General features: G+C 47.1%; 1 protein-coding gene across 1 annotated transcript in view; it reads right to left on the reverse strand.

Moving 5' to 3' along the window:
* The window catches only part of TNFRSF1B (TNF receptor superfamily member 1B), a 36534-nt gene extending 14716 nt beyond the window's left edge, over window positions 1-21818 (reverse strand). Inside the window, exons 1-2 of the mRNA XM_065421455.1 lie at window positions 21756-21818; window positions 1812-1914 (exon numbers count right to left, since the gene is read on the reverse strand). Of these exons, the coding sequence (XP_065277527.1) occupies window positions 1812-1914; window positions 21756-21818 (166 nt within the window). The remainder of the gene's footprint in view (window positions 1-1811; window positions 1915-21755) is intronic.
* Window positions 21819-24746: the final 2928 nt, after the last annotated feature.

Below are 24746 nucleotides of genomic sequence, written 5' to 3' on the forward strand. Positions count from 1 at the left end.
CCTTCATAGCTAGTTTTGGCCCCTCCTTTGAGAATCTCCATTTTAGGGATTAGTGATGTACTGGAGTCACAGGGAACCATGAAGCCAGACCCTGGCAGTTAAGTAACACAGGAAATGATTTCCAAATATTTGGTTTTCAAATATATTTTATCTACAATTTCTAATTTGGCTCCATGTATCCTGTTAATGATTTAGGTTCTTAGGCCCCGATTTTTAAAAGGCATTTAGGCACCACTGCGCTCAGCACTGTAACGCCTTACTGATTTAGGAGCCTAAATCTCATTGACGATTCAAGGGAAAAAAATGTGGCATAGGCTCCTAAATCACTTAGGCTGTGCAATGCTGACGGCAAAAATGAGTTAATACCTTTAAAAATCTGGGCTTTTTTTTTTTTAAATAAATCAACATGAAAAACCCTTCCGTTCAACTTCACAAATATCGACAACTACAGAGACTTTCAGTTTCCTATGCATTGCCCCAAATCCTGGGCTTGTTATTGTGAAATATTATAATAAAGGGGAGAAGGTGCCACTGGAGCTTGATCGCTATTTACTGCCAGAGTGTGAAGGTTTAATTATGAATCATGACATTTTTCCTCCATTGCATTTCTAACACAGGAAACCCAGACGTTAAGTCTTGACATTTTTGGTCAATTCGAGCCACTTAGGCTGCTTCAGCACATGCTCGTTTCCTGCTTAATCATCCAAATCTCTGCGACAGGAACTTTGCACTTAGAGAGACAAAGAACATTTGCTCAGCATGTTGTGAGGTAAATGCCAGGGGAGTAAGAATAACTCTGATGGTTCGTCTCTTTGACGACAGCGTACCCAAAGTTCTGAGCTCTCTCGGGGCTTTATCTCTATATGATCAAAATACTTGGTGGGCAATTACAACAACCAGCAACTAAAATGTCTTCACCTGCAACCAAAAGCTCAATAAATACTTACCAAGAAGATGTCACTACAAAATATCATTGGAGTATAAGTGTAGGCCTGGCTTGACATTAGTAACTTGCCTCATTTCTTAGTAGGCGTAATTGGGAACAATAGGAAAAGCCATTGCAAATCAGATCAGTGGTCCATGTGGTCTGTCTTTGAAAGTGGTCAGCACTAGATGCTTCATAGAAAAAAGGCATCTAACTCCATAATGAACAATTATAGAATAACTGAATCTACCCAGAGCTAGATTGTACCTAATAATATTGTGCAAATACTAAATTGTACCCCACGCAGGGATTAACAGTGTATTTGCTATTACTGTACTCGGGCTGACATTGGCTAATAATGTTAAATTGGGGGCAAGGATTCAGTGCTGGTGGTTTAATTAGTTTTATATGTTATTTTCCTTGTATGAAAATACATTTTTACAAATATTTTAATAAAAAGATTATGCTCAAAAAATTGGCAGGTGAAACTGCATCTGTTCACTTTTAAGAACCTAGCAAATTCCCAAGAAACCCCACGCCTCACCAGGAAACAGCTGAATCTGCCACCCTGCAGCTGGCATGGGATCCAAATCATGCAAGATAACACTTTGGCGCCAGACTCATTCAAAGGTTCAGCCAACTGGGTGAACCCTTTGGTAAACCCTGGCCAGAAGTAATTCAGGCAACTGGCTCCAGGCCCTGCAGTAAATGTGTCTTACAGTCCCAGGATCAACAATACAAGGTCTTACGGCTGGGAGTATATTAAAGCAGCAAAAATCGGCGGCTCCTCTGGCTCTCTCAATGATACAGGCGCACCACATTTATCCAGAAATCAGATGAATTTAGCCTTACACAGTAATAGTCATAAATAACCTAAATCCATTACCTGGAGGACATTTGCTGCAACATTTATTAATGTTTTCTTCAAAGAATTCAGAGTCTGGGTCTTTGCACTCCGGGGTCTGCCTCGTATAAGACAATGAATAGTTCTAGGAAAAAGAAAGGAAAAGTTGTCAGATGCAAGCATATTATGACCCTTCATGTTGTTGGTGCGTTTTGGGTTTTTTAATAAAGGAAAAATAAAAGGTTAACAGCTGTTTGAGACATTCCCTGTCTCAAACTCATTGTATGTGTGTACAGACCCCTAACTGGGGCTTTTAGCTGCAAGCTCAAAACAAATAAATAATAACGTAGAAATTTAAGATATAGCACTAGAGAATCAATGTATTTGCAGCCAGCTTTCTTTTCAATCTGCTGTTGTGTGCATGACCCAGCAGATAGAGGAAGCCGAGGCCATCTCTGTCTGTGGAGTAGCACGGGCCAGACTTTGTCCTAACTTACACCCCACGGAGTTGCAGCCAGGGCAGAAGCTTGTCCTATGTTCTAGCAGATGCATGTTGTAGTTCTTGAAGAGAAGTTAAAGCCCCCCCCCCCAATAAACCTCAAAACCTTTGCAAAAGAGACTCCAAATGCCACTGAAATTTCCTGGTGAAATCCTGACCCCATTAACATCAATGTTTTCGCCCTCCATGTTATGGCAAAAGGCTGCAAACATCCACACCTCCCATCCTAGATTTTGGGAAAGTTCAGATTCAGGTAATCCAAACATCACAAGTCAGGACTATCTCTGTAACGCCCCAAACTGGAAACAAAAATATTAAACTACCACAAACACTGGGAAAGTTTGAGATCTGACCTGAATCCAGTTCCAGACTTTACAGCTTAACCCCATCTCTTCTGTTTAACAATCAGTATTACCAATTGCAAGCATTCAAAAATCAGGAGTCAGGCACCCAAAAAATCATAAGATACAAATCAAGAGATTTTTTACAAAATATATTTTGGGAGTTCTTTTCAATTGCCTTCTGATTTCTAAGCCTTTAAGCTGCACTTGCTTCGTATTATCTAACTACCTCCATATCTAAGAAGGCTAGAAACGCAATTCTTTAAAAAATGAGATCTGAGATTCACATGCAGTCTCTTGAGTCCAGTACCTGAGGTTTCAACAGAAAACACCAAATATCACAAGACTGGCAATAAAAATCGTAAGCATTGGCAACGTTGCATAATCAAAAGGAGAACGTGTTTTGCATCATGTTACAGTTCTAACATTTCCAGCACCACTCTGGTGATGAAAATGTTAGGACATTCAACAAAACCACAGTACATTTATAGATGGAAGGAACTGGGCCTTCTTCCTTCATTTTCATGATGACTTCGCGTTTAACTAGGCCTGCAGTTTATGGACTGTTTACTTTCTAGTGACAAATCACTACACACAAAAATAAATTGTGCAGCTTGTAAACCACTGCTCTGCAATTTTTTCCTTGTAATTTCATAGCACAACAAACAATCTGATCATCAACACTCCTGGTCAAAAATCCACAGTCCATCAAAATCAGCTGTGATCAAAATAAAATCCAGCCCCAAGCAGCAGGCCCTAAGCACCACTTGACACATGGTTCTAGTGTTTAAAAGTGAATACATGACAATGACACCTCCGCAGTTCTGCTCCGTGTGCATTCAGAGTCATATCTCCCAACTTCATTTTTTTTAAAATAAAGGTACAATTTTACAACTTTTTACTCCCATCAGGCTTTGTGAGCCATCACTGCGGGGGGAGAGGGAGATGGATTATGTTCTCGCCCATACATCAACAGAATTAACTGTGGAACTTGCTCCAGCACCACTGAAATGGATAGGAATCTTTCCATCGATTTCAACAGACACTGGATGAAACCCTAAATTCCTCTCCTCTGCAGCCCTTAATTACGTCCAAGCAACACCAGTGCAGGCAAGAGACTCTGTCCCTACCGGCAAAGAACCGGTGCCATCAAACCCAGGCCACCAGATGAAAGCAGGAAGTGGTTTTATCGTTGTCAGTACTTTCTGATACCATTGCGGACTTCAGAAACCTCTTTGTTTAAAACCTGATCAAAATAAAATTCAGGAATGATGCCTCTGACAACAGTGATGCCTCTTCTAATGGAAAGTGACTGGCTGTGAGTCTCCTTTTTTTAAAACCTATATATATATATATATGGCAGGTCAGTTGAATACAGAACAATCATAAAACACTCTGGACCAGATCTTCAGGTGGTATAAATTGGCATAGGTCAGTTACTTCAATGGACAAATGTCTGAAAATCTGGCCCTTTATTCTCAAAGCAACCACAAAAAGTTCACTGTGCCTTTAAAAATAATAATAAAGGAAAGCTTTTTGTTGGGCAGCAAAAGTGTAGGAGTTTCCTGATACATTAAAAGGGCACAGCTCAGAATGCACTTAACAGTCATTAATTCAATGAAGAGTAAAAAGACAACTCCGTCAGACTCAGAAATCTCATTAACCCAATTGTTATTGTAAGATTTATATAAACTTGGAGACGTATGGATAAAAAAAGAAATCAAAAGCAGGAAATATCCTTCCTCCTTGCCAAAAAAAACGCGTTCATATTCCATTGTGTCTCCTCTTCAGGGTCTGACATAGATATCCACTTCCCACTTTCATTTAAAGGGAACCCCACTGTTTTTCTTCTAGCTGGTAGAAATGTTTTGCCCTTATTTTTAGCAGTGTTTGAGAACAGGGCTCAGAAAATCCACTCAGCTGGTGGCAATCACCAGCAAGACTGGCTTCTTGGACCTTGGATCCAGCCTGTGCCCAGAACCGGGTGGATTTAGCCTCAAGAGGCCCTTAAGGAGAAGCACCTGCAATCCATTCTGCCTCTCCTCGGGAGCTCTGGGCGTGAAAGTCCAGCAGACAGAACATCCAGAAGGAGAATGCCCTGTCCCAAGCACTTCAGGCACCTAACGTACATAAAGTACATCTCTCAGCGTCTTCTTTTTCTTCAGCGCCACCATAACATGGAATCGAGCGAACTACCTCACTTAACTACCTGCACTGATCACTCAACTGTAACTACACAACCATTATCAAGACACTAAGGGCTTGTCTACATGGGGGTTTTGAACCATACAAATAGAGTTAATCCGCTTCTAAAACATGAGGCCTACCAATGATGCAATGCGTCACAGCGCATTAACTCTGCACTTCACCTGAAATCTGGACTCCTCTTGCGAAGTGGACCAAGTTCGCGGAGAACTGAATTAGTTTGCACTGTTGTTTGTGTGCAAGCAACAGCTGGCATCACTGCGTGCCTCCAATAGCTATCCCACATGGCTTTACAGTCAACCATTACTGACCTGCTTACATCCTGTCCCCTCCCCTGCCTTGGTGTCAAGTTCCCAGGACAAACCCTTCCCCCATTTAAAAGCTGGCACGGAGCCAGATTTTGGCCATTTGCTCCTGGATTCAAGCGTATCAGCATTCTTGTGACACTACAGCAATTCTACTCCACAACCCCCACAGCACACCTGGTGCTGCTGCTTGGAGCCGTGCTAAGATCCTGGAGCTCACTGCCATCTGGGAAGAAGTAATCGGTGTAGTAAGCTCTTGTGGCCTGCCACCAGCATAAAGACCTGTTTGTAGACATTGCAAAGCAGATGTCCACTATGTGACGTCCCTGGTCTTGAACCCAGGCTTAGGAGTCTCAAGATAGCCGCTACATCCTGGCCATCACCCAAAGCCTACTGATATCTGGTGGGCTGAGAAACGACTAGGACTATAGCCCCAGCCAAGGCACCACCCACGGGAGCTCTGATTGGAGGATCGCCCGGCTCCACCAATTGGTCCAACCACGCTGTTTAAGCCAGGAGAAGACACAGGAAGTTGGTCCAAGCAACCAGGTGGTATCCTGTTGTGGCTGCTTCCTGCATCCAAACCTGTTCCTGATTCCTGCTGGCTCCTGCCTCACCCCGGCCTTTGTTCCTCCTCCTGCCCTTACACTTTGCCTCCAATCCTCAGTGGCCAGACCTTTCTCTGGCCCCAGCCTCCAACTTATGACCCTGACTTGGCCTTTGGCATCTGACCTTTGGCATCTGACCTCAGCTCTGCCCCTTCATTTCAATTCTTGGTTCTGACTCTGGCTTGACCCCTGGCTCTGCTAACTGGCAGGTGACTCTCCACCCCAGAAGCCCTGCAGACAAGAAGAGGAAAAGCGAAGGCGTACACTTGCCTCTGACTCTAACCCCCCTGAGCTGTTCTGCCATACCCTGCACTTTCGGTTTTGGCTGCACTATTTTTAATGTTTTTTCCACAGTTGGCAGCTTGATTTGTTAAGTGTATTTTCAAGTAACAGTTGTTTGAATACTGGTTCAATTAAAAACTTTATTTTGATGGGTTATATTACGGTTGGTTGGCTCTGAATGAAACCAGTTTAAAATTCATCCATTATAACTCATCGCTGCTCTGAAGCCAAAAGCCCCTTCATATGAAGGGGAAAAGTCACAGGCAGGGTCCCACTTCCAACACCCATACGCTACACCACACAGCTCACCATCGACCCAAACACCTCCCTAACAGCTGGATGCAGCTGCACATTTTCAGGCATGAGACTTGAGAGCGACAGGCATCCCTAATAACATCCCCTGGGTGTTTCCATTTTCTATTTTTGGTGGCTGCTCAAAGTGCCGAGCAAGTGTCTGCACCTCGGACTCCCACTCATCTTGCAGGGTTTCTCCCTTAGTCCAACCAATATTGCGCAGAATGCAATGTGCTGCTATAAATGGGCAGCGCAGCTTTTTTCAGCGGCTTTTGAACCTATTCCACAAACAGCGCCATCTCCCTTTCCACGGGCCAACTGCGCTCTCCACTTCCATTCTGCAAATTCCTTCCTTTTGTCCAAGAGGCCTACAAATGGCGTCGTTAACCAGGGAAGCAGAGGATAAGCCAGGGTATAACCAAAGAAACCTCACCACCATTAATGTCCATAGGGTTCCTGTGGATAAATATCCTTTCTCCATTAATGCAAATAGGATCTCTCAGAGCTCAGCTGTATCACCACAGCCCCTTCCTGGCCACCCTACATTTATGTTGGTAAACCTGCCACGGCGGTCAGCCGGCCCTTGGAACACCATTGCGGAAATTCCCCTTTCTGTGCCCTAGTACAGGGGGCAACTGATGGAACCCACGTGCCTAATATAGTTGGGAACCCCACCGGTGCAAAACCTCAATAATTTTCTGAGCATTACCCAGCTTTATAACCTGGTGCAACAGTATCTTTTCCAAGGCATGACACACCCCTATGACAGTGGCCCCAACAGTCTATCTCCCCAAACCAAACTGGTTGGCCACAAACTGGTGGCACTCTGGAGTGGCTAGCTTCCAGATGACAATGGTGACCCAGGTATGGGGGAGCACAGATTGGTATGGTGCCTCTGCAACTCTGCAGTCAGTTCAACACATCACTTAAAAAAAAACATCCTGAAATTCTCTTGCCAGTGCTGGTCATCCCAGGTCCGCAGAACAATCCTTTCACACCAAGCCACGTTGGTCTCCAGAGCCCAGAAATAGCACTGCATAGTGTGTAGCTGATCCAGGAACCGGTCCTCTAGTACCAACTGCTTCGCTTTCTCTTCCTCCACGCTCCCATCCTGCTTCCACCACTGCTGAATCTCCCGCTGCTCCCGTTTAACGACGTGACAGGTGGTCTCCAAAGCCGAAATTGTCCAGCTTTGAGTGCTGAAATACACCCCAAGCAGACTCCGCGTGATCACAGCTACCACCACAGCGGAGCAGAGTATTGCTGGGTCCGTGCTGGCCGACAGCAATTCAAAAATGGCGCTAGCCGGCACAGGATGGTGGAGACATGGGATTTCTCAAAAATCTGAAGCCCCCTGACTTCCCACAATTCTAACAAAAACAATCCCAGGAGGTCCACTGCTGTGCAGTGAAGCAAAGGACCTCACCCTCTGAGAAGGCAACACCTTTGGTTCACAACAAGCCACCACTGTGCATACACATGACGCAAACTGAGAAACAGAACAGGAGTTCCACGTGCATGCTATTGGTGCAGCTCGCCTACAGCGTTTTACCAGACACAGCGCAACAAGCTTCGCATTCACACACACACACACACACACACAAGCCCCAGGAATGGAGAACACCCCGGATCCCGACCGACTGGAGTGGTTCGCTTCCATCTGGCACAGCAGTTGGAAGGAACTGAGGTGGTAGAGGGCACTTGCGCCCCCTTATATAGCCCCATCCTCAGACGCTGCTTGGAGACAGTTCAGCACCATTAGACAGTGCAATATCCCTAAGTGGGAATATGCGAGCCACTGGAAGAACTTCCCCTGTCAAGTGAAGGTGGGGCTGAGCCCTTCCTTTCTATCAAACGTAAGCTTTCACTTCAACAAAAAAAGAAAAAGGTTTATAATACTTAGGGTTAGGGTTCCATGTCTGTCACGGAGGTCACGGAAGTCACGGATTCCGTGACTTTCCATGACTTCCATGACTTCTGCAGCGGCCGGCGTGGCTAACCCCAGGGCCGCCCAAGCAGCTGCCACGGGGCTGATGGAGCGGCTCCACAACCAGCCGCTTGGGCGGCCCCGGGTAGCTGGCCTCGGGGACCCCCGGAGCAGCCGCCGGTGTGGCTGGCCCTGGGACCACCGGAGCAGCAGTCCCAGGGGCAGCGGGAGCAACAGCGGGTGGATGGCCCTGGGGGGCCCCTGGCAGCTGGTCTCGATGGCCCCTGGCGGCTGATGCTGCAGACCCCCCCTTCCCCCCCGCGAGCGTCTGCCCCTGCCATGCCCCCCAACTAAGATTTAGTCAGAGGTATATAGTACAAGTCATGGACAGGTCACGGGCCGTGAATTTTTGGTTACTGCCCATGATTTGTCCATGACTTTTACAAAAAATACCCATGACTAAATCGTAGCCTTACTTATGGTGGTTGTGAAGAAAATCTAGTGAATGTAAAGCAATAGTACCCTGCCTTCCTGCTTCTACCGCAAAGCGACATTGACGGGACTCTGGTCAGTTTCACAACAGCTCTTCAAAGTACTGTAGACCTTGTGGATGGCTGTGAAACTGACCAGAATAAGGACACTTTCAATCTGCAGCTACTTGAGACATCTTTGAACCAACGTGCACATTCACTGGGAGCAGGGGGGATCCCAAACCAGAGGCTGAAGGACGAATAGAGTAGCACAGTGCCCACCCCCTTACCAGCACCCAACCACGCACAAATACAGCTTACAGCAGACAGGCTTCTCGGGGGAAGGGTAGAATAGCACAGATCCCTCAACATCCTCGAGGCTCCAGGATGGGGTGGAGAAGGCAGACAGGAAGCCCCTTCTCCCTTTCAGGAGCCACAGAAGGTCTTCAAATGTTTTAGATCCCTACACCCCAGAGACTGATACAAAAGTGGAGTTCCTAAGCAGCATCCTGGTAGGAATCGCACCTTCTCAGCAGCTGAGACAGCTGGGTTTTTCAGTAGGAGATTGCCCCTGCACTTCATCTCCCATAGTTCCTGGACGATAGGTTTGGTCAGGCTTGGCTGCTGGGGGCACAGAATATTTTTCAAGTTTTGTAGCCCCCCGGGATGAGAACAAAGCCACATTCCAGCTATAATAAGCTCAAAAAGCTGTGAGCACGTTCCCTTTCCTGAGCTACAGACAAGGGTTGGGGACTCTGAGGCAGACAATGCAGCCCTTTTCACCAGCAGGAGGGTTGATTAATTCTTATTTATATAAAAAGGAAAAAAATATTTTCAAAAACGTCTAGGTTCAGTGATCATTGTTAATGCTGGGCTTGCTATAGTAATCTCACAGGAAGAGTAACAAGTAATAGAGAAACCACACCATTTGCAAATGTGAGCTGACAGCACTTCTGCTGCAAAAGCTAGCAAAATAAAATAGGCTCCGCTGCTGGCCACATTATTTTTAGTTGAAACTCTTCCCCTGTTTATTAAGAGGAGGCCGATCAAGTGCAGTAGCTGCAGTTCTCCGGTCAGGTCATGGTGAACAGTATTAAGTCAAACACACCTAAGGAACTTTTTAAATCTTAAACCTTCACTTCAAAAACACAGAGAGAGAGAGAGAGAAATAAAACAAACCACATCATAAATTATCCTGCTGGTGAGGCTTCCCGGCAAGACACGTTCTTGTCTCATTTTCTGCACTGTCTTTTAGATGTTGCAATACTGTCCTGGAAGCGTTGAAGAGACAGAAAAACCTGTTGCTCGATGGGTTCACATCCGCCTTTCAGAAATTTTGCTTGATAGGTGCGTCTATTGACTGATACGATCACACAAAGTTTATCTGATTAGTGGTGGCTGTTGCTGACTAACTGTTAAGAAATTGTCAATTAATACTAAACTAAACTAAGAAGAATCTTATCACTTTGGACTTGACTTCTCGGCTGAATACAATGGGCCGGGTTCTAATCTCATTGTTAAAATGTCCGTGGAATTAATTCTTATTTACACTGGCATAAGCAAGAGCACAGTCAAGAACAGTCAGTCAGATCTGCAGTGCAAGGACAAAATTAGGCCTCATTTGATGTTTAGCTGTCCTAAAGCTAGGTTACTTGGCCGCAGGATGATTCCCGTTTTCTCACCCTTGCCCCCTATGCCAGGGGCCAGAAGAGGATGAGTGTAGAAGCTGTTATGCCAGGCGAACCCTCAGATGCACTGGTTTTATGGCGGCTCTACACTGGGATAGTGACAGAACACCGGTGCAGCAGGGGCCAGGGTCTGACCTAACATTTTTCAATTCCACCCCATTTTTGTGCAAGTCATCTCTCCCTCTGCTTTAAATTGTACCTCTAATTATAGCGCCTAACTTGTATTATGAAAATAAACTCTTCACTTGAAAAAGAATGCTGTAAATCTGAAACCCTTTCATGGGCTGATGTGACTCATACCATCACTCAGGAATAAAATCTGATCCCAGATTAAAGTTAATCATAACCCAGAGTAACAATCTGGCACAAGACAAGTTTGAGAAGAACCTTGCGCTGAATACTTAGGGTCAACTTTAGAGTTGTTCAGACTAGACAGTAGCATATGAGGAGGAAAGACTTTTCAGAGAATGGAAACATCTGAATGATGTCAGTGGAAGCAAAACTCATTTCCCAAGAGCAGGCAGAGACACTTACACCAGAGATTTTGATTCACCCTTTCATAACTGTTTTCTACTGCAACCTCTGTACATTAGCTGAACAAACTTTGGCATGTTGCTACAGTGCTGGACTATCAGCAGGACAAACAGGAACAAGCAGGGCAGCGCAGGGAGGGGAAGTACGGTACAGTAGACAATGCCCAGGACATTAAGCAGAGCACAAGAGGTTACATGCAAGAAGTGAGACACCCAGGACTCTGTCCCTATTGAGTTAAAAACACAAATGCTTACAGCACATTCCACTCTGCAGGGTGTATTACAGACTCCCAGCAACCTGATGGTCTAACCCAGGGGTGGCCAACCTGCGGCTCTTCAGAAGTTAATATGCAGCTCCTTGCATAGGCACGGACTCCGGGGCTGGAGCTAGAGACGCTAACTTTCCAATGTGCCGGGGAATGCTCAGTGCTCAACCCCTGCTCTGCCCCAGGCCCTGCCCCCACTCCACCCCTTCCCCCGAGCCAGCCATGCCCTCGCTCTCCGCCCCTCCCCACCAGAGCCTCTTGCACACCGCGTATGATCACGGTCTGAAGGTGCTGATCGGTGGGTGGGAGGCACTGGGAGCGGGGTGGGGGGAGCTGATTGGGGGCTGCTGACATATTACTGTGGCTCTCTGGCAATGTACATTGATAAATTCTGGCTCCTTCTCAGGCTCAGGTTGGCCGCCCCTGGTCTAACCTACCACATTGCTTATGAGGGAGCTAGCAGCAGCTTCAGTAACAAACCAGGGCCACAGCCGGTAGCTCATCAAAACACACATTTACAACACACCTGTGCTCAAAGATTCCCAGAATGGAGCTGAGCCATCTCCTCCCTGCCCCCTTTGGGGGATTCGCACTCCAGGGACTGCAACTGTGCCTGGCCTCTCTGCTGGGCCCGATGGGAGGAGACTCACTCTCCTCACACACCCAACCACAATCCAGACCCGCATGTTCGTATTAGAGGTGGACCTGGGTCGTCAAGTTCAAATCCAGATTGGGAGTCATCCTTCCCCAAAGCGTGAGGGGCTTGGGACGGAAGCACTGAGTAGGCGCCATGTAACAGAGGACTGACCAGCTCTGAAGTTCAGAGAAGGTTCCTCCCCAACATTCAGGGGGATTTGCCCCCAGGCCACTCCCAGGTTTGCACCACCGCTGGCACAATGTGAAGCACTTCACAGGTGCTAGGTATTATTAGCATGATGCTGACTTTCTCTAAATCCTGCCCTCAGGCTCTGCTACTAGCCAGGAACTTCCCCATTTCAGCCCTTCGTGTTCCTACACAGCACTAACTGGCAACACTCCACTCAAATGCCATCTCCAAATTCAAATGGTCAAGTGGAGGATTTTAAACAGGAACTGCCTCCTGTAGGTAAACCACAATGAAGTCATCTAACACTCGAACATCAGAACCTGTTGCTATGGAAAAGACTGTGGTTCAGAGACGCAGTCTGTTCAGCAGCAAGATCTCCTGCAAGAGGGGAAAATATAGAGCTTTATTTAAAATAACTGAGCTGGTAATTTGGAGGACAAATACGGTCAGGGCCAAATCCTGCCCTCAGACGGTGGCAACTCTCACTGAAGTCAAGGGGTGCTACGCCCGTGTAACTGAGATCAGAACCAGGCCCTAAGACCTACCCTCAAAGCATTGAGCTCTTCAAAATCACTTACTACCATCACTGCTCTAAGACAGGGGTGGGCAAACTTTTTGGCCCGAGGGCCACATCTGGGTATGGAAATTGTATGGCAGGCCATGAATGCTCATGAAATTGGGGTTGGGGTGTGGGAGGGGGTGCGGGCTCTCGGGAGGGGCCAGAAATGAGGAGTTCAAGGTGCGGGAGGGGGCTCTGGGCTGGGACAGGGGGGTTGGGGTGCAGGGGGGGAGGTGAGGGCTCCAGCTGGAGGTGCGGGCTCTGGGGTGGGGCTGGGGGTGCAGGAGGGAGCTCTGGGCTGGGACCAAGGAGTTAGGAGGGTGAGAGGGGGATCAGGGCTGGGGCAGGGGGTTGCAGCGCAGAAGGGGGTCATGAAGCAGGCTCCGGGTGGTGCTTACCTCAAGCAGCTCCCGGAAGCAGCGGCATGTCCCTGCTCCAGCTCCTACGTGGAGGCGCAGCCAGGCAGCTCTGCACGCTGCCCCGTATGCAGGCGCCACCGCTGCAGCTCCCACTGTCCGTGGCTCCCGGCCAATGGGAGCTGCGGGGGCGGTGCTTGGGGCGGGGGCAGCACGCGGAGCCCCCTTGCTGCCCCTACATATAGGAGCCGGAGGGGGGACATGCTGCTTCCGGGAGCTGCGCAGAGCCATGGCATACGCTGAGTGGGGCAAGCCCCCGACCCCGCTCCCTGGCTAAAGTGCCAGAGCAGGGCAAGCCCCCAACCCCGCTCACCAACGGGAGCTTGAGGGACGGATTAAAACATCTGAAGGGTCGGATATGGCCCAGCGCCGTAGTTTGCCCATCCCTGCTCTAAGACAAGTTTATGGGTCCACTGTATGAATAGTTCACCCATCCTGTACTCTCTAGGAGTAAAGAGGGCCAGAACAAGGCCTGTAAACTACTTAATGCGGGTCTTCTGCACAAGGGTGAATTTCACCCTATAAGCTAGGAGCTGGGCATATTCTGATAGCAATGGACAGTACAACTCTCCTTCCCTGACCATCAGCCCCCAAAACCCCAAAACCTTCTGTATTTTCCTTTCTTAGGGCTATGGATTTTCTTTTCCTAGCTTATCTTAGAGTTTTATACTGCCACTCATCACCATAGTATCCGAGCACATTTTTCCCCATCATAAACTAGGAAAGCAGGAAACTTTATTACGCATGGAACTCATTTATAGTTCACAAAAACAACGTAAGTGTCCAAAAATATCTGGCCCACACTCAGGCTTGAAGATGCAGGGCCAGAATCTGATCGCTGTCACACTGATGTAAATCTGGTGTAACCCCAACGGGTAGAGCTATTCTAACATAGGCAAAATCAGAATCCAGTCAACAATACTTAATAAATCCTACGAGCCACCTGATTTTCTTTACTGGTCCTTGTCTATAATACTGTATCTTGATCTAGTCTGTAATATCAGATCCAGAGACAGATGCTTAAGAGACCACAGCTGTCAGTGGCTTTCTGATTTGTTGCTGATAGCTAACTTTGGTTTACTTTTGATGATACATCTTCTAATACCAACATTCAACAATATGTTGAAGGTGAGAATCATACTTTTGAGATTTTAGTCATATATCCTGTTCATTTTCTATGATCTTGCTCTGCTAACCATCACTGGTATATATTAACTAAGACACTGCTCTCGGGCATACATACACAAAAAGTTTGTACATGCAGGCTCAGAGTAAATGTTAACAACATTTATGTGGAGTAACGTGGAATTTTATAAGAACAGTTATGAAATTGTATTATTTTCCCTCTAATTCTGATACTGGCGAGCACCTTCAAGTTTCACTACTCTCCAATGGGACTATATCTGTGCACGTGCTGATATAACACTCAATTTCACTGACTAGGCCCTGGTCTACACTACACTCATACTGGTATAACTATGTTGCTCGGGTGTGGAAAATCCACACCCCTAAATGACGCACTTATGCCAACCGAACTCCTGAGGTAGACAGCGCTGTGTCAACAGGAGGGCTTCTCCTGTGACATAGCTACCACCTCTCGTGTTGGCAGAGTACCTATGCCAATGGGAGAAGCTCTCTCGTTGGTGTAGGTAGCGTCTTCACTAAGCGCTACAGCAGCACTCTAAGTGTAGACAAGTCCCGAGTGTCCAGAGGCCTGTATAAAGATCTGGAACCCAAGATGACAGGAGCTGTACAAACAAATATGAAGACATGGTCCCTAATCCTCAAATCTTACAACGTAAGACAAGGGTCATGAGAAAAGAGGGTAGATATTACACACAGTTGCCATTTTGAGCAGAGTAAGGGAGAGGGAGGAATCAGAGATGACCAACTGAAGCACATGGAGAATGGTGGTGTCAACACTGGCAGAGAAGAGGGTCGGAGAAAGTTGCAGAAGGAAAAAAAAACAAGGAAGCAGATTTGCCCATATTAAGTAAGTATAAATTGATGGTGAGACATCCAGGAAGAGGTATCTGAGACAGGCGGAGATGTAAGATTGAATGGAGAGGGGCAGAGTGGGAGTGTAGAAGACAACAGGCAAGTCACCAGCAAAAAGAGAGCAGACGAAATCATGTGAGGAGACGAGATCACCCAGAGAGAGGGCGTAAAAGGAGAAGTTCTGGTTATATAAAATTAAGGGGAAACATTCATAAAGGCTTCTTGTAATGTGGCATTTGGGGGATTTTTAATATAGAATTTCCTGGCTCTGCAGCGTTTGTGTATTTTAAACTACAATGTCCTATTTAGATTTTCTCCCTTACAACCTTAACTCCTGCTTAATATAATTTGAACTGTGAATCATACAAAGGGCGTTAGTGCATTATTCTCCGTCATTGCCTGGTCTTCTTCCTCTTGCATATGCTGCACTGTGCTCCTTCTGAGACTACAATTTCTCTGCGTAATACCCACACCCCAACGTCAACCGGGGAAACGAAGAGGAAATAATACAAGAAGAGATGGGCCAAAAGTAAAACCCAGATCCTAATAGTCCCGTCCTTTGGGGAAAACGGGATCTGGATCTGAATTTTGCAACTGGTTCTAAGGGTACGACTACACTGCAATCAGACAACCTCAGCTGGCCTGTGCCAGTTGTTCGAGCTAAAGGGCTGTTTAATTGTGGCATAGAGATTTGGGCTCAGGCTGCAGTGGGACCCCACTACGCAGGGTCCTAGAGCCCGGGCTCCACACCGAGCCCACACATCTAAAAAAATGGGAAAGCTCCTGGCAAGGATAACTTGAATGCAGAATTGTTCAAGGTAAATCCTAAATTAGCAGCCAGCATCTCTCCTGGCCGCTCTATTTACATCAGTCTGGGAAAGGGGAAAAGTGCCAGATGGGTGGAACAATGTGAAGGTACCAAAGAAAGGAACTCTCAGTGATTGTAATAACTGGCATGGTATCACACTTTTATCTGTGCCAGGCAAAGTATTGTGTAAGATCATAGTCCAGCTTATATCAGAGGCAGTTGATAGCGCGCTCAGAAAAGAGCAAGCTGGTTTTCAGAAAGGGAGTGGGTGCACAGACCAGATCGTCACTCTATGAAACATAACAGAACAGTGCTTAGAATGGCAACAGCAACTCTACATGAATTTCATAGACTTTGAGAAGGCTTTTGATAGCATTCACAGGACCAGCCTATGGCGCATTTTGAGGGCATATGGAATTCCTTTCCGTATAATCAACATCATCAAAAGCTTCTATTTCAACTTTACATGCAGTGCTGATCACAGAGAGCTCAGTTTTGAAGTCAAAACAGAAGTATGTCAGGGGTGTGTCATGTCTGCAATCCTCTTCAACATTGCCATTGACTGGGTAATGCAGCATACAACAGAAGACATGCCAAGAAGCATTAAATGGACACTCTTCTCATCCCTTGAAGACCTGGACTTCGCAGATGATGTCGCTCTCCTATCACATACCCAACACCATATACAAGAAAAAACAACTCGACTCAACGCATTGAGCCAGCAAATTGGACTGAAAATCAACCGCGATAAGATAGATATCATGACCTTTAATATTGCCTCACCATCACCAGTACGGATACAGGATTATGTTCTCACCAATGTGGAAACATTCACATACACCTGTACCCCGATATAACGCGACCCGATATAACACGAATTCGGATATAACGCGGTAAAGCAGCGCTCCGAGGGGGCGGGGCTGCACACTCCGGCGGATCAAAGCAAGTTTGATATAACGCTGTTTCACCTATAACGCGGTAAGATTTTTTGGCTCCCGAGGACAGCGTTATATCGGGGTAGAGGTGTACTTGGGCAGCACCATCCGCCAGGACGGTGGAACAAGCCAGGACATCCGGAACAGAATCAATAAAGCCAGGAACACCTTCAGGAGCTTAAATACAGTCTGGAAATCATCAAAATACAACACCAAAACCAAACTCAAGATTTATCAGAGCTGCATGCTTTCAACACTACTTTATAGTGCAGAATGCTGGAGAATGAGAAAGTCTGACATGTCCAAACTGTCTTCATTCCATACAACCTGCCTCAGAAAAATCCTCCGTATCTTTTGGCCCAGAACAACCTCAAACCAAGATCTATTGACACAGTGCAGCCAAGAGGATCTGAGCACCATCATTGCCAGGAGGCGTTGGAGATGGATCAGTCACGTGCTTCGGATGGAAGCTGATTCCATCACCAGAGTAGCAATAAGATGGACACCTGAAGGCAAGTGAAAAGAAGGCTGCCCGAAAACAACATGGCGAAGAGCTGTGGAAGCCGAGCTGAAAAGCCTGGGGCACAGCAGGGGAACCATTGAAACACTTGCCAGAAACAGACAGAAGTGGAGGAGCTTCGTCACTGCCCTAAATGTCAGAGGCGTAATAGGAATATCTGATGATGATGAGCCCAAGCCTCATAAGCCTGAGTCAGCTGGCATGGGCCAGCCACGGGTTTTTAATTGTAATCTAGACATAACCTTCCCGGCCAAACCCAAACCCTGTATCCATGGCCCTTGGGAAAATTCAGAGATGGCTCCAAACTTGGCAACTTGGGCCCATCTCTAGATACAAGGAATTCCAAAAATGATGCTGTACATAGAACCTAACTAACAGCAGGCCTTGTATTCTCAACATTCCCATACCTACCACTGGAAAAAAATGACTATGGATCAAACAAACTGCAAACATTAGAGTGACATTTTTTGCCAGTATGTTGAACACAGAATCACAGGGTTAGAAGAGACCACAAGGGTCAGTCTGACCCCTTGTCAAGATGCAGGATTTGTTGTGTCTAAACCACCCAAGACAGATGGCTCCAGACTCCTTTTGAAAACCTCCAGTGAAGGAGCTTCCACAACCTCCCTGAGCATCTGTTCCATTTTCCTACTGTTCTTACAGTAAGGAGGTTTTTCCTGAGATTTACTCTAAATTTGCTAAATTTATCTCCTGTTTCCCCTGTGACACTAACGGCTTTGCACAGCTCTGTTTACAGTCTCTTAGCCACAGAACTCCTTCATCGTTGCAGCACAAATGAAAATGTGTGCAACCAGCTAGCACTGGCACATAGACCTAATGGTGAGACAAGCTGGGGAAATCAGCACTGTTATTCTGAGCCTCTTGCTTTGGTTTTTTAACCACCTCTCCCCCATTCCCATCCCTCAGCTGCCCAGGCCTTGTATCATGGTCATCGCTCATCCTGCCAAGCTCTAAATGGAAATTCCTCGGAAACCAGTTATCACTTACAGGATGGGCCACCGGGGAGAGACCAGAGACACTCAGCTTGCGAGTGAAAGGCATGTGCCCTTGTGGGCTGCTGAAACCACTTCTATTAAAAACACCAAAACATTCTAGTTGACTGAAATGTTCTAAATGGCAAGATTTAGGCTCAGTTCCTGTGGGTAAGTGCAGCCTTTGACAAGAATCTTTCAAGTAACTCCGAATGAATGAGAAAAACAAACCAAGAAAAAGTGTGTCATTCAAGAGCTATTTGCTTTGCTAGTTTCCCCTGACTGAACCCTCCTGCCAGAAAATAAAATGCTGAGCTTTCATTAGATCCACTACGCACCAGTTCTTTGAACTGATCACATTTTGCAATAATGGGCAGAAGATTTCTTTTTTCCACATCATTATGGTGGCTGCAACATTTCTGAAGCGACCTTTTTTTTTTTCCAATCTGCATGCGATTTATTTATTTTATTTTTTTGCTGGTGAAAAGTGCAAGATTCACAGCCCAAAAAGACCAAATACCCCTATTTGTCAACAGAATGGGTACAGCATGGGCAGTGATGGTGAAAGCTTCCCCAATTCTCTGCCACCAGTGCGGGACCATGTGTAGGAGCGAGTTCACTGTCAATAACCCAGTCAATCTTTGGCCTCGCTGAAGCTGCCAGCAAGGGGCACAAGCAGGGCTAATTGTGAGGATTTTGGTGATGAAATGCACCACAAGACTAAGGCCTGGTCCCCACTAACCCCCCACTTCGGACTAAGGTACGCAAATTCAGCTACGTTAATAACGTAGCTGAATTCGAAGTACCTTAGTCCGAACTTACCGCGGGTCCAGACGCGGCAGGGAGGCTCCCCCGTCGATGCCGCGTACTCCTCTCGCCGAGCTGGAGTACCGGCGTCGACGGCGAGCACTTCCGGGATCGATCCGGGATCGATTTATCGCGTCTAAACCAGACGCGATAAATCGATCCCAGAACATCGATTGCCTGCCGCCGGACCCTCCGGTAAGTGTAGACGTACCCTAAGACACAAAGCAGGCAAACTGGCAACCAAATGCTAACAGCTTTCAGTCACTACTTACCTGGGTTAGATTCAAAGTGGAAGACTATGGCTGAAAAACTTGCTAAACTGTTACCAATCCACCAAGGTATCCAGTCCCTCTACAATACCACTGTATAACTCCAGGTATAATATACATAAAATACCATTGTGTAACTCTGTGTGTGTGTTACACAATGGTATTTTATATATATTACACCTGGAGTTATACAGTGGTATGTATATATACCCACACACACACACACTCATCCTGATTGTCTGGTCACTTTAGCTTTTCATCCTATAAACCGTAAATTAATATAAAGAAATACGTAAATAAATTGCACATCCTATCAAAACTTCCCCAACATGGGAAATATTTTAGATCTTGAAATAAATAAGAAACGTACATATCAGCATGATGGAGGTAAATTATGAATGTCCAATTCTGTACCTATTCAGATAACGTCACCCAAGATGTCTTGGCCTATATTAAGTGTTTGTTATACTGTATAGATATTTTAAACATGTGAACCAGAAGTCACTAAAACTATTACAAAATCACTTCTTCCTAAATATCAGAAAGGCAAATGACCCCTCAGATCCCTCATTACTGTACTGTGCATGCAGATCAGTGTCAAGGTCCTGCGGCTCACCCCTGACTCTCTCACCTTCACTGTGGTCCTGTTATCCAGGTCCCTCCCCTACTATCGACATTTGCTTGGAAGCTATTTTCAGCTCTTTGAATATCTCAGTTTTTCCGGAGTTCTTTTCTCCAGATTCCTAGTCCTGTTCACTAACATCATTCTGGTCTCCAGACTTCTACATTTGCTATAAATAAGCACCAAAGAGCCAAATCTTGGATTCTCTGCGCACCCCAGACTATTGGAGATCGGGGTGTGCAAGGAACACAAGACCAGGTCCATACAAAGCTTCACTGAAACTCTCTCTCTAAAGCAGTGATGCTCAGACTGAAGCTCCTGAACCACAAGCAGCTTTTTAATGTGTCTCCAGCGGCTCTTTGCAGCACCTGATATTAAGACACTGGGTAATTTAATTAAATCATTAACCAATCAAGATGCTTTTAGTATATTATTAACCAATTAAGTTAAATTAACTTATTTGCTGTGAGAATTGTGTGTGTGTGTGTGTGTATATATATATATATATATATATATATATATATATATATATATAAAAACACAAGTACTTCCCCGTCATACTGTTTAAATATGAATAGTACTATAGTAAATGAAACAATGAATTCACACCACTACAGCTCTTTTGGGTAATGTTGATTGCTAATTTTGCTCCTGAACCACTGAGGTCTGAGTATCACAGATCTAAAGTATTTATATGGTCTCCCTTGCACAGTATCTGAGTACACCACCACCTTTATTGTATTTATCTTTGCTAAAATCCCCTCCAGGAATAAATCAATATAGTGTGTAAACACAACGTTCAAAGTCAAAATGGCCTTTCCAAGGTTTCTTACTTGAAAAGTTATGTGCTCTGTTAAACAGAAACATAGGTTAAAGTGGAAGGGACCCAGCTGTAGCTCCAAATCAGGCTGTAGATCTAAATCAAAGGACTTTTCTGTGTATATAAGGGCAGATTTTAAAGCCTTATCAAGTACAACCAAAGGTTCCTGTTTAATGCACAGTAAACAATGTGCAGATTTTTATTCTGAACTTGCCAGGGTGCACTTAGTCTGTGCAAAATAAGCAAACAGCCTAAGGAAGCGGATATAGTGCTAAAGCGGATTCCACAAAGAGGGAACCCACCGAGTGTAACAAGGTTTTAAAAAAAGTAGTGACATTTGCAACGCTGTAAAGGGTTAAAACTGGGCTGGGATTTGAGGGTCTGCAGAGCTCGAAGGGCACAAGCAGAGGCCGTTTGAGAATGACAAGTACTGTAGTCATAACAGTAAAGCAATGAGCAATTTATTTTCTCTGTCATTCAGAGCAGACGCCCCAGCCCCCAGATGTAATCATCTCTCGGGGGCAGAGACTGGCTCTGCACAGCACGCATCTCCGAGGGGCCCCTTGGGCCATACCGCAATGCACAGTCAATAGAAGAAGAATGAGCAGGATGCACCCACACCTCGGTGCACTGGAAAGGGGGGCGCGTTTGCGCCACGGATTAAGGCCCCCAACGGTGGAATCTGGTCTCCCCCCGTCTGGAAACAGGGCTCGTGGGGTGACGGGAGGGGAGGCAGTGAAATGACTGTAGCCCTAAGGCGAGGAGTAAGCAGGGGGCTAATACAGAAGCAATCGGGGGAGAGGGAGAGGGTGGGGGAGGCCTTAGGACTCGGCGGGCTGCGGTGATCAGGGGCTGGGCGCCCAGCCCGCTCCCCCCACCTATGGGTTCCCAGCAGCCACCCGGTCTGAGTCAATGGGAGCCGTTACGGGAAAGGGCCAGAGCCCGGCTGGGCTCGGGTCCAGGTCCAGCCCGGGGTCCCGGGCCGCGCTCACCCACCTTGCCGGGCAGCGAGCCCCCCACGTGCAGCAGCAGCGCGCCCACCAGCCAGCCGGGCCCCATCCTGCAGCCCCGCCGCGCCACTCGCCCAGCAGAGCCCGCGGCGCCGCGACTGAAAGCCGCCGCCGGGAGCCAGCCGAGGGGTGGAGCGGGGCGGCGCCGGCTCTAGGACATCCCCCGCCAGGGCTGAGCGGAAGCCAGCGCCGGCCTCTGCCCCTCCTTCCCGGCTAAGGAGTGGGGGCTGCTAGGAAAAGCCCCCCCTAGGGGGGCCAGATGTCCTGATTTTATAGGGACAGACCCGATACTTGGAGCTTTTTCTTATAGAAGTACCTATTAACTCCCCACCCCGTCCCCATTTTTCACACTTGCTATCTGGCATCCTACCCTCCCCCCCTGGGGGGGCAGCGCTCCTTGCCTCGGGGGCAGCTGTGGCCCTGCAGGGTGGGAAGTACTTGGGCGGGGGGCAGAAATATCCGAGGTGGGGTTGGGGATCCAAAGGAATAAGGCAGGTTGCAGGAGGCTGATCCAATCCCCCAAAGGTCAGTCCCGTCTCTGCACGGCACAGGATGGCTCTGCTTGCAGGTGCCTTGGGCTTAGGGCAGGGCAAATGGGGCTCCCCCAAGTAGGGTGACCAGACAGCAAGTGTGAAAAATCGGGACAGGGGATGGGGGTAATAGGATCCTATATAAGAAAAAGACACCAAAATCGGGACTGTCCCTATAAAATCAGGACATCTGGTCACCCTACCCCCAAGGCTTGGGCCAGCTCAGGGCCAGCGCTAGCCCGAAGCAAGAATATTTTTGCTGTCCGCTAAGGGCTGCTGCTTGCCTTGCATTGTTTCCACAAAGCAAAAATATCCCACCCCAACCTGCACTAATACGGGGGAAAAGAGTCCTCATTAAATGAGATGAATGGGATTTGGGAGGGGCAATACTAAAGTGAGGCCCTTTCCACCTGCTGGGGGCCCTAAGAAATGGCTTACAAGCCCTGGCTACACTACAAACGTGTGGGTATAACTCCGGTTTGCTCAGCGACGCAGTTATCCCGAGCGGACCAAACTCCTGGTGTAGACAGAGCTGTGTCGACAAGAAGCCTTCTCCCACTGATATAGCTACCACCTCTCAGGGAGGTGGATTAACTACATCAGTGGTTCTCAAACTTTTGTCCTGGTGACCCCTTTCACATAGCAAGCCTCTGAGTGCAACCCCCCCCCTTATAAATTAAAAACACTTAAATATATTTAACATCATTATAAATGCAGGAGGCAAAGCGGGGTTTGAAGTGGAGGCTGACAGCTCGTGACCCCCCCATGTAATAACCTTGCGACCCCCTGAGGGGTCCCAACCCCCAGTTTGAGAGCCCCTGAACTACGCTAATGGGAGAACACCCCCCCCCCCCATGGGAGTAGGTAGGATCTTCACTAAGCACTACAGGGGTGCAGCTGCTGTACTGTAAGTGTAGACAAGCCCTTCGGCACTACTGCCCGGATTAGACAGATTCCTCCAGAGCAGATGACACATTTTTCCCTTCCAGCACTCCACCCATGAACTGCAGTACAATCAGCTGCACCTGCCTGATGGGAATCTAATCCCTGGGGCCTTGTGTACACTGGGGAAGTGACTCATGATAGAAAACATGTTACCTAGCTACCAAGCACAATTTTGTCTTTAGTCAGACAAAGAGAATTGTGTTTAAGAACAGGTCTGCTACTTGTGATTAACCCTAGGGTACCTTTCCAAGGTTAACTATGACCAGCTAACTGGCTTTAAAACATGAGAGTAAACATGACTTAGCACATAATGTAGACAGAGACACGGCATGTTTAAAAACATGGTAGCTGATTGTGGTTAATGCCCCGGTCCTCTCCAGAGTTAACCATGACTGAGTAACACGATCCCTGGGTGGGAGTGGGGAAAACCGTGACCAGCTAATAAGTTTTTACACATGCTTTGTCCTGCTCTACACTAGCCCCTGTCATATTTGACATCAAGATACATTTTCCCATTGTAGACACAGCCTATGAGTATAATAAACGTTTCCTTGTCTGAATTCACTCTATAGCAAAAACTGTCATGTTTTATGAGCCAAACACTACTCCCCTTACTCATGGGAATATTCCCACTGGCTTCAAGTCACCTCTTGGGAAGGGAGAGAAGGTGGGGTTCAGATTAGGGGGAAGGGGGGAAGACAGGAACAATACAGCAGGGTGGAGTGGAGATGGGACGTATAGTCTCAGCGGGAATCTCTCCAGCTCATTGGTCCCTTTTCTGTTTCCCTTTCATTATTTATTTCTCTGATCTGCTATTTTGCCTCTCTTAACATTCCAGCTTTTTTCCAATCCCTTCTACAGCTTCATCCTCCACCAAGTATGCTTTTAAAACTCGTGATGTTGGGGGGATGGGAATCACGCTCTAAGCAACTCACACAGTCACTGTACAAACATCTGTGAAATTGCTCCAGTGGTTGCTTGCAGGGTAATAAATCAGCTATTACATACATTCCAGTGGAGGCAAGGTGCAGACTGAACATTGTAACCTATGATGTAATCTCATGCTCCATGAAGGATAAATTTGGTTCACCCTTCAGCACTCAGTTGAGTATCTGGGCTTTAGGCTGCAGCTCTTCAATCCAGTACTCCTATCTTGGGCCGGGGGGGGGGGAGGGGGGTGTGCACAGCCACTGACAAGAAGGTATATTGGGGGATCCCCATATGAGGGGAAAGGGGACTGCTGGCATGGTGGACAAGGGGGAAAATGAAGGTTCACACAAAGCACCTGCCATGGAGCTGGAACGGGGGACCCTGCTATAGGGGAAGGAGAGAACGGAAGTTATATAAACACTTGCCACCGGGAAGGGGGAAGAAGGAATGGGTGTGCCCAAAGAGCCACTAGCAGGTGGAAATTGTGGGGAGTTTCAGGGAGTCCCTGAAATAGAGGGGAATGGGAGAGGGGTGCCTAGGGAACTCGTCGGAGGGAATGGAGGGATGCCAGG

Source organism: Emys orbicularis, chromosome 22 (assembly GCF_028017835.1).
Source record: "Emys orbicularis isolate rEmyOrb1 chromosome 22, rEmyOrb1.hap1, whole genome shotgun sequence".
In the NCBI taxonomy this organism is placed as follows: Eukaryota; Metazoa; Chordata; order Testudines; family Emydidae; genus Emys; species Emys orbicularis.